Source organism: Chroicocephalus ridibundus, chromosome Z (assembly GCF_963924245.1).
Source record: "Chroicocephalus ridibundus chromosome Z, bChrRid1.1, whole genome shotgun sequence".
NCBI classification, from domain to species: Eukaryota; Metazoa; Chordata; class Aves; order Charadriiformes; family Laridae; genus Chroicocephalus; species Chroicocephalus ridibundus.
In genome coordinates this window covers 54,750,650-54,763,745 of record NC_086316.1, presented here as the reverse complement: position 1 = coordinate 54,763,745, position 13,096 = coordinate 54,750,650, and the positions used below count along the sequence as shown (strand labels likewise).

The 13,096-nt window shown below is 36.5% G+C and overlaps 1 protein-coding gene across 50 annotated transcripts in view; it reads right to left on the bottom strand.

Moving 5' to 3' along the window:
- Positions 1-13,096, bottom strand: part of PTPRD (protein tyrosine phosphatase receptor type D) — a 1,281,778-nt gene that overhangs the window by 16,424 nt on the left and 1,252,258 nt on the right. For all 50 annotated transcript variants that reach the window (XM_063321198.1, XM_063321199.1, XM_063321203.1 and 47 more), the window contains 4 exons: positions 7,032-7,317; positions 6,368-6,546; positions 4,999-5,125; positions 3,887-4,012 (listed from right to left, as the gene is read on the bottom strand). In XM_063321198.1, coding sequence (XP_063177268.1) covers positions 3,887-4,012; positions 4,999-5,125; positions 6,368-6,546; positions 7,032-7,317 — 718 coding nt within the window. The remainder of the gene's footprint in view (positions 1-3,886; positions 4,013-4,998; positions 5,126-6,367; positions 6,547-7,031; positions 7,318-13,096) is intronic.

Sequence of the window (13,096 nt, the reverse complement as noted above, 5' to 3'; positions counted from 1 at the left end):
CTTGAACTCAGTCAAAAATTGAGAAGAAAGGCTTCCTCTCTCAAAACAAGGTGGCTGAAGCTGTTCCTTCCCTTTGGTTAGGAATACTAATAGGATTGTTTAAAACTGCAGAACACCACAGCATGGTTATTTTTAGATGGAAGCCACTGAAAGTACTAAATGCCAGCTTCTGCTGATGCCTATTTAATGTATAAATGGTCAGGACACATAAATAGAAAAAATACAAATGGATGAAGTAAATTTATTCTGAATTTTCAAACATTGTTCTTGATGATTTTGACACTGTCAATCTGCACAGCTGAAATGTTTGAAAACATGGGCATAAAAGCATGGTACATGAGCTACTGATGTGAACTAGTGCCTCTGGACATGTTGTTTCCTAAGCACCCACTGTGCCATGTCTTCGAAATGGTCTTGTACTAAGTGAAACTCATGAAAAATAGAAATGATTATAGGAGATCCCCCCCAAAAACAACTAGTTAAGCTGGAGGACAAGAAAAATCCTTTATTTCTGTTTTTTTTTTGTCCCTCTACCACAAGCACTCATCTATTACAGACCTTTGAAATTAAATGAAAGTGATTTTAAAAATCACCAAAGGAAAAGCTAATACTTTGATTTTATGTTTCCTCTAGTACTGTGGCGTTTTGCCTCCCATGTCTCAGATGAATAAGGAAAACAGAAGATGGGGGTGTGTGCCAGCCACTGCTCCATGAGAGGACACACATACACTTACTAGCTATTATATTCCCACTAGACAACTGTGACAATTTTGTAGTCTATTTCTGTGGAATGTTTTTACCCACTTGTAAAAAAAAAAAATCTGTTAGAAAACATTTACCCTATTTTATTCCTTGTGGGCATCAACAGAAAGAACTAAATATTTCCTACCAAAATGGCATTTTGTTAATGCAGACTTCTCTCATAATGTCTCTGTGATTCCATTTTCCCTCAAGAAGATATAATGAAATTACATCCTTCAGACAGCCTTAGGCATATGGAATTAATTAATCAAGAAGAGAAAATAATAGGTTGATTACCTCCAAAATAACCTCCCATTCTTCTAAATTAAAGAAAGAAAGCCTTAAGTCTGACTCACTTGCAACATGTTGGTTAAGGAGATGGAAGCTCTTCAGCAACTTCTGATCCTGATAGGAATTATGCTAGAATAACAGTAACTTTTTAGGGGTAGATAAGATAAGAAAGATGATGCTTTACTTGAATCTAGGGTGTCATTGGAAAGACCACAAATTTCTATGTGCAAAATAGATTTGATGGTAAATATTTGGTTTCCAAGTGTGTCTAAAGCAACTGTATTGGTGTATTTCGTGACTGTAATAACTCAATAATCCAGTGCAAATCTGTGAAAACTGTTCTTATTTAGTTTTAATGGCAGTAACTTCTGTTGTTTAATGTTATTTCATGAGCATAGAAGTAAAATTAGTTGGTCTGATGTTAGACTAGCTTTCAAACATATTGGGAACTGATCTGCAATTTCTTACACAGTTCCCTCTGCTACTGACATTATAAGTAGTGCTGCTTTCTTTTAAGTAGGTGCTTGCCTATAGCAGTCCAAATACAAATGCCAAATTTTATTAAAATCTTTACTTTCTAATGTTATGACAGTTTGCACAGTTAGTTATCAAAATTTGAACTTTCAGATCCCTACGTGGAGCAGAGAGCTTTTAATGTATCGCCTTATTGATTGGCTGACTGTTTGGATTTCTTGCTCCTCACAGGGGATATTCAATTGTCTTTTGATAAGGCTGTACAATTTATAATACACTCTTACAGTCATCACTAATAGTTTAGCCTTAAATGACACTGCCCCATCATATTGACCTCTGGAGTTTACAGAGAAAGTGAGTATAAAGCACTCAGAAGTAGCAGACTGAAAGACTTACAGAGGTCAATTTCACCTTACAACAATTCACAGCTCAGTTTCAGAAATAACAGAGTGTTCTACACCAGACACTTGCTGCTGACACCTATAAAGGCAGTGTGCTTCTTTTCTTGTCTCTGGGTCTACCAGAGCACGGATGGTGTTCTAACGTTACAGACGGTTTTGGAGATAAGAGGGAGAGAGGCTGGTTACAAGCACTGCATCATTTCCTCTTCTTTGACTACAACAATTTAGTTAGATGATCTCAATTACTGGGTGGGACAGCCATAAAAGCCTAACTACAGGAAAACTATAATGTACATTTTGGTAAGTAGTACCCACCACTTCTAGTAAATTTGGAAGGAGCTATAGTTTCCCAGCACATCTAGAAAATTTAAGATGGCCCCGTGAGCTTTTTTTTCAACACAATTTTTCAACAAAATTTGGACCATCAAGGTAAAGAGATTTTCAAAATTGGAGAAGCAATGACGTGTGATGGTAAAATATCACAACAGGAATGCCAAGGTGTATGTATGCTTGGCACTTTTGGAAACGGATGAATTAATATCAGGTCTAATAAAACTACTTTTGCAAATCGAGTTATTCAACCCTTTCAGACTGTTTACTTGTTTGTTAGCTATAAGTAAAGAGAACTTTCATAAATATCCTAGTTCATTATAAACTCTTGACAAAACCTTTTTGAAATATATACTGTTTTCAGACACTTCAACTACATCTGTGGCTTTTTTGTCTTCCTTGTTATTTTGTGATCTGAGCTTGGTGAACTATGTCACACAAGACCTCTTCCAGTTTGAGATGGAAGAGATCTTTAATAGATGATCTAGGAAAACTACCAGCACAATTGTGGTGAAATTGGCTTTGACTGTCTATGCTTACAAGTGTGGCTAAAGACTGAATTTAGGAGCCTCTTATTCTCCACTTTTGTTAAACACAAATAGGTTAAAGAAGCTATGAGTCATGTGGTCCTTACTAGATTTCAAATAGAATGAAAATCAGATCCAGTGTGTCTACAGTTTCTTCTCAAAAACACACACCTAAGTCTCATTTGCAAAATTACAATGTTCCTATGCTGACTTGGGTCAGTGAAAATACTGTCCATCTAATTACCAGTAGTACCTAATTTTACTTGAAGATAACATTAAAAGAAGCAGTCTAACTATGGGAAAGTCTAATATTTTGTATGCTGACTGGCAACTCTGAGTAATCACTCATGTTATTCCTGGACAGTATGTCCTGCTGTTTTGCCTGAACAAACAGTATTCTACAGTGCTTACAGAAATGGAGGCTGTCAGTAATTTTTCTTGCCATGCAGACTAAAGTGCTAGAAATCAAAAGTCTGAGAAATGCCACATATATATTTAAAATTTATGCACATTTGATCTTATATCACTGCTCAATTTTGGACTCAGAAATTCAAATAAGAAATGCAGTATGAAAATGAGGATGCTAGGGTCACAGCTGCATGTATCTACTCTGCAGATATACAAGAGTGATGAAAATATGCTGTGCCAAAAATCAAATTATAATGTGCAAAGCTTGTCAAGCTTTTCTTACGAATGCTATTTGCTTTGCAGTTTTTAAATCTCAATGTATTAACCTTCATACGCACTCAGCCTAGAGGGTGGTGGAAAAAACATAGTTACAGCTGTAAGTGACAAAAATTGCCCCAAAAAATGATCAAGGGGGAGATGAGGAAGAAAGGGAGAATGGTCCTCAAATCATCTAATGTTTTGTGGTACAAACAGTTATTCAGAACTTTACAAAGTTGTGCTGCCCAGATGTTAGATCTGAATGAAGTAAATTGTTCTTACACACAGATCCCATTCATTTAATAATAACTCTGTTATTTGTTTATTACTTGTAGAAAGTACACCCCTAGGGTTTTTCTAATAATAATAAAAATTAAAAAAAAAACAGAGGAAAAGAAAGAAACTGACATTTTCTTTTAAACTTATGTGAACTAGTGTAATGCTATGTTAACTTACCCTTGCATCTGTAACCTTGAATTCCCTCAGAATATACTGTGGCATGTTGTATTCTGCCATTGGATCTACTACAAAATACTGGTATCTGGCTGAGCGCTCTGCAGGCCAGTACTGGTGGCATTTTTCCTACAAAATAACAAAGCAAAATACATTTCCTGCTACTCAAGACCACTACCATAAACTAGTATAAAACCATTTTTACTCAGATAAGTGTAATACTCATGGAAAGTGCCATCAGTGACAGGAAAATGAACTGTTTGTCTTGCTGTGAACATGAAGTTCCACACCTAGAATAAAAAATGATCTTCAATATTGCATTGCAAAGCGGTTCTCTCTGGTTGTTGTACGTCTGAACTCGTTTATATTTCTGCTCAGTTCTATTGTTTATGAGTGACAAGAGCTATCCCAAGCTTAATTTTCAATACAGAATGGAATTTAAAACTTGAGGCCACCTTCGGTTTTCTTTCTTCTTCCCTGTTGAAGCAAGTCCCCCCGGCCTCAGTCAAGACTCTATTTCTGCATCCACTGTCCATATCCTGAATCATCTCTGTTCCCTAGATACATGGCCTGACTCAGACTTCACTCATCACATACCAGCTTTATTTTGATGTAATCCTGTCCAAGTAGTAAACTGCTTTGTTCTTTCCATTACACAAAGCACCACTTGAATGAGTTTAGGATTGTAAACTGGATGCTGGAACTTTAAAGTTCAGCACTATGAACACACAGAAGACATTCAGATCTCAAAATTACCACACTTTCTTTTAACATTGTTAAAAGAGGCGCTGCAAAAGTGAAGTTTCCAAATAAGAAATCTTTATTTTTTAATAGACAGCAACGCTCTCTCTGCATATTTCGGAACATCAACATGCAAACTCAGTTGCTGTATCTCAATAATCACAATAAAATGCCATGACTAGCTTGTCTATTGCAACACACCTACAGACTGGAAAACCTTACACATGGTGATTAACTATGCCACCAATATTTCAAAAGGAGAAGGAACCTAAATCCTCGACTTTACCTTTAGAAATCCCCATAACAATTAAATATTTTAATAAAAAATGATTATAACAAACATTTCAGCAAAGGAATGTTACAGCAGTACTTACTCTGCCCATTTCTCGTAGCTTAGTGAGCATGACCACAATTGTAGAATTGTGCTCCCAGAGCATTCTCCAGAAGTCTTCAGTTGTTTCTGCTAAAGGACCCTGTGTAGCTATGTAAGCTTTTTGTTGTCTATGTTGAAAAAAAAAGTAAATTAAGAAAAATATTTTTAATCAAAAAAGTGAGTTGATACAAATGTCTCTGTTCATATGTAAACATTATCTAGAGGGAAAAAGTTATATACTATTAATAATAAGCACATTAGAACCTTATTATGATTACTTAATCAAACTATGGCTTTTTATTTTTAGAACTTTGAGAGGGAAATTACTGTGTTAATATTATGATATATTACTTTATCATTATTATTTAAATTTTAATGCAAGTCTAATAGATCAATCTTGTGTGCTGTAAAAAGCACTTTAGAAACACTTAGTTGTGCTGGTTCATTTTGTAGAAATAACTGTTTAACAATCTATTAAGTTTAGGAATTATAGCATCCAGCATTTTCTTTATTAACTCCTTTTCAACAGTCTGATGCCTCCAGCAAAAGTAAGGCAGGAAGAAAATTCAGGAATGGAATGCACTGCACTTCCAGGTCTAAATATCCTACTAACGGAAGCTACCACCAAGCTGTTAAAAGCTTCTGTATCAGCAGCTTTATAAGATGATGTCCAGTTCATGTTGTTTTTGCTTCTTTCAATCAACAGAAACACCCTTCTGGGTGACAGAGGAGATAGAGGTTGTTTCCAATTATGAGCAGAGGCTCAGAAAATTATCTCTGTGGATATGGATACTCAGGTACAGCTAAACTGCCTTAGGGAAACTATACCACTTGTCCTTCATGCCTTTTTCTACCAGATGCTTAATTCAGCTGAGGGCATATTGCCCCATGTTGTCATGAAGATGCTGGTGGGCTACATAACTGTTTATGTATAAAATGCTTTTGGCAGCTAGGTCTAGTCTTAATCAGTGTTCCAAGATCGTAGGTTATCACCTTGACACAGAGACTGTACCTCCTGTATGTTATTTCTATGTACCTTTTTAAGAATAGTTGTGAATCATGAATGTTCTTAAAATCTCAGTAACTTTCAGCATGTAAAACATATTGGAAGTTCTCAGTGGTTTAAAGGTAGGTAAAAATAAAACATTTAAGACTTTATGTCATTTACAGAATTTTCCTGTATTGATTATGATAGCTGAAAATCTAAACCTTTTATTAATATTTAAAAAACCACACAACAGAACGTGGCACACACACATAATAAACAATACTAAATTTCAATACTAAATTTTGTTATTTTTAATATAATTACATAAATAAGTTTGTAAACTTTTAAAACAGTCTACATGAGAACACATTAACATTAGTACCTGTATCCATCAATGAAACTGGCATTGATATAATCAGAGCCTTCTACTCCTCGGATTGGCTGCAAGCATACCCTTGTAGACTCATATGGCATAATATTGACAAGGCGATTTTTGAATTTATTACATGGAAGATTGGCACTGATGAATCTTGAAGTGTGAGCCTTAGAGCTAGCAAGACGCTGTTGAAAATAAATTAAAAGAATTAAGCGCAGGTATAACAAAAACAAATGACACAATCAGATTTTATGATCTCTGCTCATTATCCATTAACGAATAATTTCAATTTCAGATGCTTACTTTTTGATATTCTATTGCATTACCTAAATATTTGTAAAGCTTCCTTTAATATCTTATAAAAGTTTAATGTCTGCTCTATTAACCTATATGGACAAATTTGAGTATTAAACAGTTACACAAATACACATTTCAAGCTATTGAAACAATAAAGGAACAGCAGGTTTAAACCACCCTCATTGAATGGTTCTTGTCTGGTCACCAACTGAAGACAGAATTGTAAATTTTTCAAAGGATCATCTTCCTAATTTAAAATTTTTGCCTGCCAGTGTCTTATCTTTTGATTACTAGAAACAACCGCTGGAGGACAGAGCAGCATTAAGTGTTACAACATTTGCTTTTGGTTCCCCACAACATAAAATCCAAGTACCTTAAATTCCAGTTCCATTCCTGTGACATTCTCGCCTGTTTCTATCTGTGTCAGCTTCTGGATATATGCATACAGGTTTCTGGCTGGCACTTCGGTATTTCCACATGTCACTGCTTCCAGCAGTGCATCGTGGATAAAGATGTATTGGTCCTCAGTTTGAACCATGTAATTCCTCTGCGCTCTCATTAGAGTTACGTGGCCATAAATATCTACAGTCTTTTCATGCTTTATTCTCTCTAACATGGCATCTATCACAATGAAACAGCCAGTCCTGCCGACTCCAGCACTAAAAGAAATGAACACAGGAGGGAAAACATGAAAGTCTGTTTCATGCATTGTACTTACTTTTATGGAATTCAAGTTCTAAAGTTTCATAACACTGATTTGAACAGCACATTTTTCTGAATTCGAACATCAGTTTTTATGAAAGAGATTGGTGCCCTGAAATAAGTAAACTACTTTAACACCTATTAAAAGCAATTGAGAACGTGGAATGTTTTTATACAAGATCTTTGCATCTTGCAGTTTCAGAATTGACTATAATAGAAATAAAACATATTGTAACATGCTCTAGAAATATGTGTTCTTAAAAATGGAAATTACTGAAGATGATGAATCCTCTAAGAAGACAGGCTTTATTTGTAGCATGATTTCTAACTCATTAAATGCTGTTGCTGCTATTCTGTTTACAGAGGTGAATTTATTGGCAAACAATAATGTTACAGAAAATAAGCCTTACATATTTCTCTCATGCTTTGGAGGTAAACTTTCTATTCCTCCCACAACTCTGTCAACAGGGCTCCTATTAATACAGTTTTTCTGTCCTTTGCTTTTTCATTTTGCCTGGCCATACTGTTATTCTTTGCAACGCAGAACCATGCCTAGTTAGATGTTAGATGCCTAGTTAGCTGCAGGCTGGGAAAACCCCCTGCTGCGCACTTCAATGTCTGTCTTGCATCTCTAGGAAAATATAAGAAAGATCTGGAATGGCCAGCTCCTGGATCAGGATGCTCAGTTATCACATTATTACAAAGGACAGATGATAAAAGTACTAAAATATGCTTAAAGACAAAGCTTGAAATCACAGCATTGAATAATGTCCAGACTGTGTGAGTAATATTTTTCAGGCAAAGGTAAAGTTAGTGCTTCCTTACAGGTTCTCAGTGAAGTCAGTTGTTGGTTTTAGGCAGGAGCTGAAGCGAAGTCACATCAATCCTGTTGCGGTCAAAGAAACTACTACTTCTCAGTACTGCAGAGTAAGGGATTCCTCAGGAACAACTCTGAGCTACAGAGTTGCTTTCCCCTCATTGGTGTGACTTGAGGGTAGAAGAAGACATAGGTCAGCTACTGTGAGCTTGGCACAGGAATAAACCTTGATCTTGAAATATTCAGTTGGATCTAAGAGAATTAAACCTGTCTCAGTAATAGACCTACTTAACAGCAGCTTATTTTTATGATACCTGCTGTCGAAATGTGCCAGACTTTCAAGGATTTTCAGTCATTCCCTCCCTGTCTTGAAGGTGGTGTCTGTTACATGCATGGACTACCTTTAATAGCTCCTGAGGACAATGTTATGCAATCAGGAGAGGAAAAAGAGACTTACAGCTCTCACCTTGATGTGATTACCATTAGTCACACATGATGCGTTATTACAGATTTGGCATAACTGAACAGGAATGATGTAGAAGGAATGTGACAAAGACTACAGAATACAGAAGACCATAAAATATACTGAAGGTCTGAATATGCAACTTGTATGCCAAATGAAGCCCTGTTCCCTAAAATCTCTACAGGAATTCTTTTATGGAGACGTTTGGACATCAGCTGTACTCAATTAAATCTTCAGATGGATGATTGTCTTTTTACAGCCATGTATATGACTGTGCTTGATGAAGTTTTGTTTCAACTATTTGCATACATGTAGCTGTATAAAGCACAATTGTAAAATATAATGTTTTTTTTGTATCATTTTTATATCCAGGATGACATCATGTCTGTGACAATGAATGATAGTTTCTGGCCTTCTAAATGCTTAACTGTTTTCAGTTAGTGACACAAAATGCAGTAGATAGTGTAGTAAGCAACAAAGAGTTTATAAACCCTCAAGACCCTGACATTATCTAAGTTAAGGATATTTAAGAACACCACAAACTGCCATTTTTTGAAGAGACATAGAAAGAAAAAAAATTACAACTCAGCTTCTAGAGGACAGTTATATAAAAACAAAAATCTTCTCATAGTTCCTATATTTTCATGAGATATTAAATATCATAAGTCCATGCTGAAATCAATAATTAAGGGTAAGCCTTTATTTCTTGCATGACACTTTAGGAATATTCGACAGTTACCAGCAAACTGCATTTACTTATAATCAAAACAGAAAGAAGTACAGAGCAGAAAGGTGTTTTAATCTCATATGCAGTAAGTTTTGTTTCTAAGATTCTGTATTTACATATTCTTAATCATGTGTTCCTGCCCCCAGTTACTCTTCCCAGACACAGATCCCCTTCAAGCAGCTGAGGACTTCTGCTAGCGGACAAAATGCATCAATCTCAACTTTCTTAGATGCCACTCTGACAAGAATTAATCAATATTCTGAGCTTAAGAAAATTTACCAGTCAATGATATTGATTAATGGGAGTTGTAGAGAAAGAAAATACACAGACAAATGAAATGATGACTATCCTAGCTAAATGGGAGTTCATTTACCTTGTATAACATAAGCTCCTTAGTAACCATAATGTTGGTAATAATGATGGAGAAAAACTCAAAAAATTGTCTCACTGTTGCTTTTTTTTTTGATTGCAAAGAAACCTTATGAACTCATGAAGTTCAACACGGCCAAGTGCAAAGTCCTGCGCTTGGGTCAGGACAATCGTCTTTATCAATACAGGCTGGGGGATGATGTCATAGAGAACAGCCCTGTGGAAATGGACTCGGGGGTACTGGTGGATGAAAATCTGGACATGAGACAACAATATGCACTCGCAGCCCAGAAGACCAATTGCATCCTGGGTTGCATCAAAAGAACCATGGCCAGCAGATCGAGAGAGGGGATTCTCCCCCTCTACTTGCTCTGGTGAGACCCCACCTGGAGTACTGTGTCCAGCTCTGGAGCCCTCAGCACAAGCAGGACATAGACCTGTTGGACTGGGTCCAGAGGAGGGCCACAAGGATGATCCGAGGGCTGGAGCACCTCTGCTATGAAGACAGGCTGAGAGAGTTGGGGTTGTTCAGCCTGGAGAAGAGAAGGCTCTGGGGACACTTTATAGCGGCCTTCCAGTACCTGAAGGGGGCCTGTAAGAAAGCTGGGGAGGGGCTGTTTGCAAGGGCATGTAGCAATAGGACAAGGGGCAATGGCTTTAAACTAGAGCAGGGTAGGTTTAGATTAGACATTAGGAAGAAGTTCTTTACAATGAGGGTGGTGAGACACTGGAACAGGTTGCCCAGAGAGGTGGTGGAGGCCCCATCCCTGGAGACATTCAAGGCCAGGCTTGATGAGGCTCTGGGCAATCTGATCTAGTTAAAGATGTCCCTGCTTACTGCAGGGGGATTGGACTAGATGGCCTTTAAAGGTCCCTTCCAACCCAACACGTTCTATGATTCTATGAAATCACTACAAGTAGCACATGTTTGTATGTCAGACTGGTTTATAAAAAGTTTTAAAACATTCCTTAAACAGTGCCTCTTCACGTTCAGTTTTTGTCAGCCTAACAAGTGCTGACCAACTGAGAAATAAGAAGGTTTGACACTGCAGATGTTCTCAGAAGCTTACAATATGGTTCTCTTTCCTATCATGTATTAAAAAATTAATGTTCCAGCACCGTGTTTTTAACTGGATGCGCCATTTTTCAGATCAAACCTTAAAAGGTTCACTGATACCTACATACCACAACTGCAAAATTCCAACCAGGTTAAAAGCTTGCATTTTCAGCCGGAATGAGCAGTTTTCATTTCTTCTCTTCACATCTTGTATTATCATTTACATACTTACTCTTCCCATGAGCGAACTCAAAGAGGAATAGTTATTAGCATACTGTACCACAGAAGATATTTGCTAGTTTACAGGTTTATGCAGAGGTTGTGGAGATCATGACACCATTGCACCAATGCAATGCACCATGTTTTCATGATAAGGATAGAAGGGCTAAATTTATTCAGGCATTTGGCTCCACTGGGCTCCTGAGACACTTCTCTCTGGATCATTTTATCCAGCAAGATATTTTACTACCTTAAGGTGTCCAGGACATTCCAACTCTGCCAATTATAAATGGGCCGCGTTTCTACCAGGCTACCTGTTTTGGTTTCCAGGTAAAAATGAAACCAATGCTATGAATATTTTAACTTCCTTCCTCTTTGCCCCTACACAGCTTCTATCTCCAAAATCCAACAGCTTCCTATACAAGAACAAGAAACTATCCTATCTTTATCCCCTGTTTCTCCTTCTCTTCTGCGCTCATACAGACTTCTTAATATGCTACTGATACACTGCTAGGAAGCCATGCAGTTTGAATCCTCACTAATTTGCCACTGAAACATCAAAAAAAATTTCCTATCTACTTTCTTCTAAAGATCATAATTCAGCTAACGAGAATAATTTCATAAATTAGTTCTACACTTGTTATTGACTTTCTTGCCCTTTTAGTTTGCATCTTTTAGTATTACTGTCAAACGTAGAATTTAAAAAAATATTCTGTCACTTCAGCTAGTGAAAGATACTGTTACGTTTACAAGCTGAAAACCTAAGCAATCTCTTAAATAGGCATGCCTACTGGGAAACTGTTATTGCTTCAAATATTATCATTTATCCTATTATAACATTTGTTTTCAATTTCTAAAAACATGCCTGACTCAGTCCCATGAGCTGAAACATGTTTAATGTCCTGTGATGCAATACAGCTGCAATTCACAAAAAGAAAAATTAAGAGGCATAAGAGGGCCATTTTACATTAAAATCACTGTATGGATGTGTTAAAGGTTGGCTTTTGTGATTAATTTGTAGCTGTTTAAATGATGACCCTTTACTGATACTTCAGTGATTTGGCAAAGGAAGGCAGTGTAATTGCCAGTATTCACAGATCATTTAATTGGAAGCAAAGACAGTAAAATATGGACCGAAAATCATTTAGGACATTTTTGACTCATATCAGGGGAAAATTTTATTGAATATTGCAGTTCCAGATTGAATGAAGCTTGCATTTATGAACTGAAAGTACATAAAATTGCTTTTGATATGGCAAACATATAAAAATGCCTATATTTTACTGAGGAACTTTATATGATTAAGATTCCAATCCTACAGAGATCCTGTAGTAGTTCCAACAAGGATAATATTTAGATTATTTTCTTCTTTTCCTGTTAGGAAATTAGAACACAGTTGAAAATCACCCCTTCATCCAAGAAGCAGCAAAGAGCCCCTTATGAAATCATTGAACATCCTTTTGAAGGGATACATCTGACTGGAACAGCATAAAGACCTTGTGCAAAGAAGTAAACTTAAATTTCGTTTTAGAAGAGATACCGGACTGCTTCAAGAATTCTGGTACCAGCTTATAAGAGACCTTTGAGAATTGATCTGCAAGTGCACAATGAGTTTCTTTTCTTCTCACTGTGGTTATGGTCAGATACGAGTAATCAAGTATGGTATATGACATATTTTTAGGTATAACGCTTCACCAAACAAAAGATTTTAGCCATTGCATATTCTTTATCTCTAAGGTATGCATGGATGCAACCATATTTGTCATTGAGGTCATATAAAGCTTCTTAAAATGACCAAGAGAAAAAAAATCAGAAAACAGGAGATTTCACTACAAGTAGACAAAGCTCAGTCTAGAGCTCCCCAGAGTTTTCACAGCTAGCTGGCAAAAGCATAGAAGGCTCAAAAATCAAAAGTCAGCCTTAGATCTTTCTTCCTTTACTGAGCTTTATGAAGATTTTCCTTTCAGTCTGTATGTTCTTAGAATTCTACCATTACCATAAATTCTTCAAAAATAACTGCCCCAGATTTAAGCCAATTTTTTTGTAATATGCGATTGAAGAAGTGTAATAATGTTCAGGAAGAA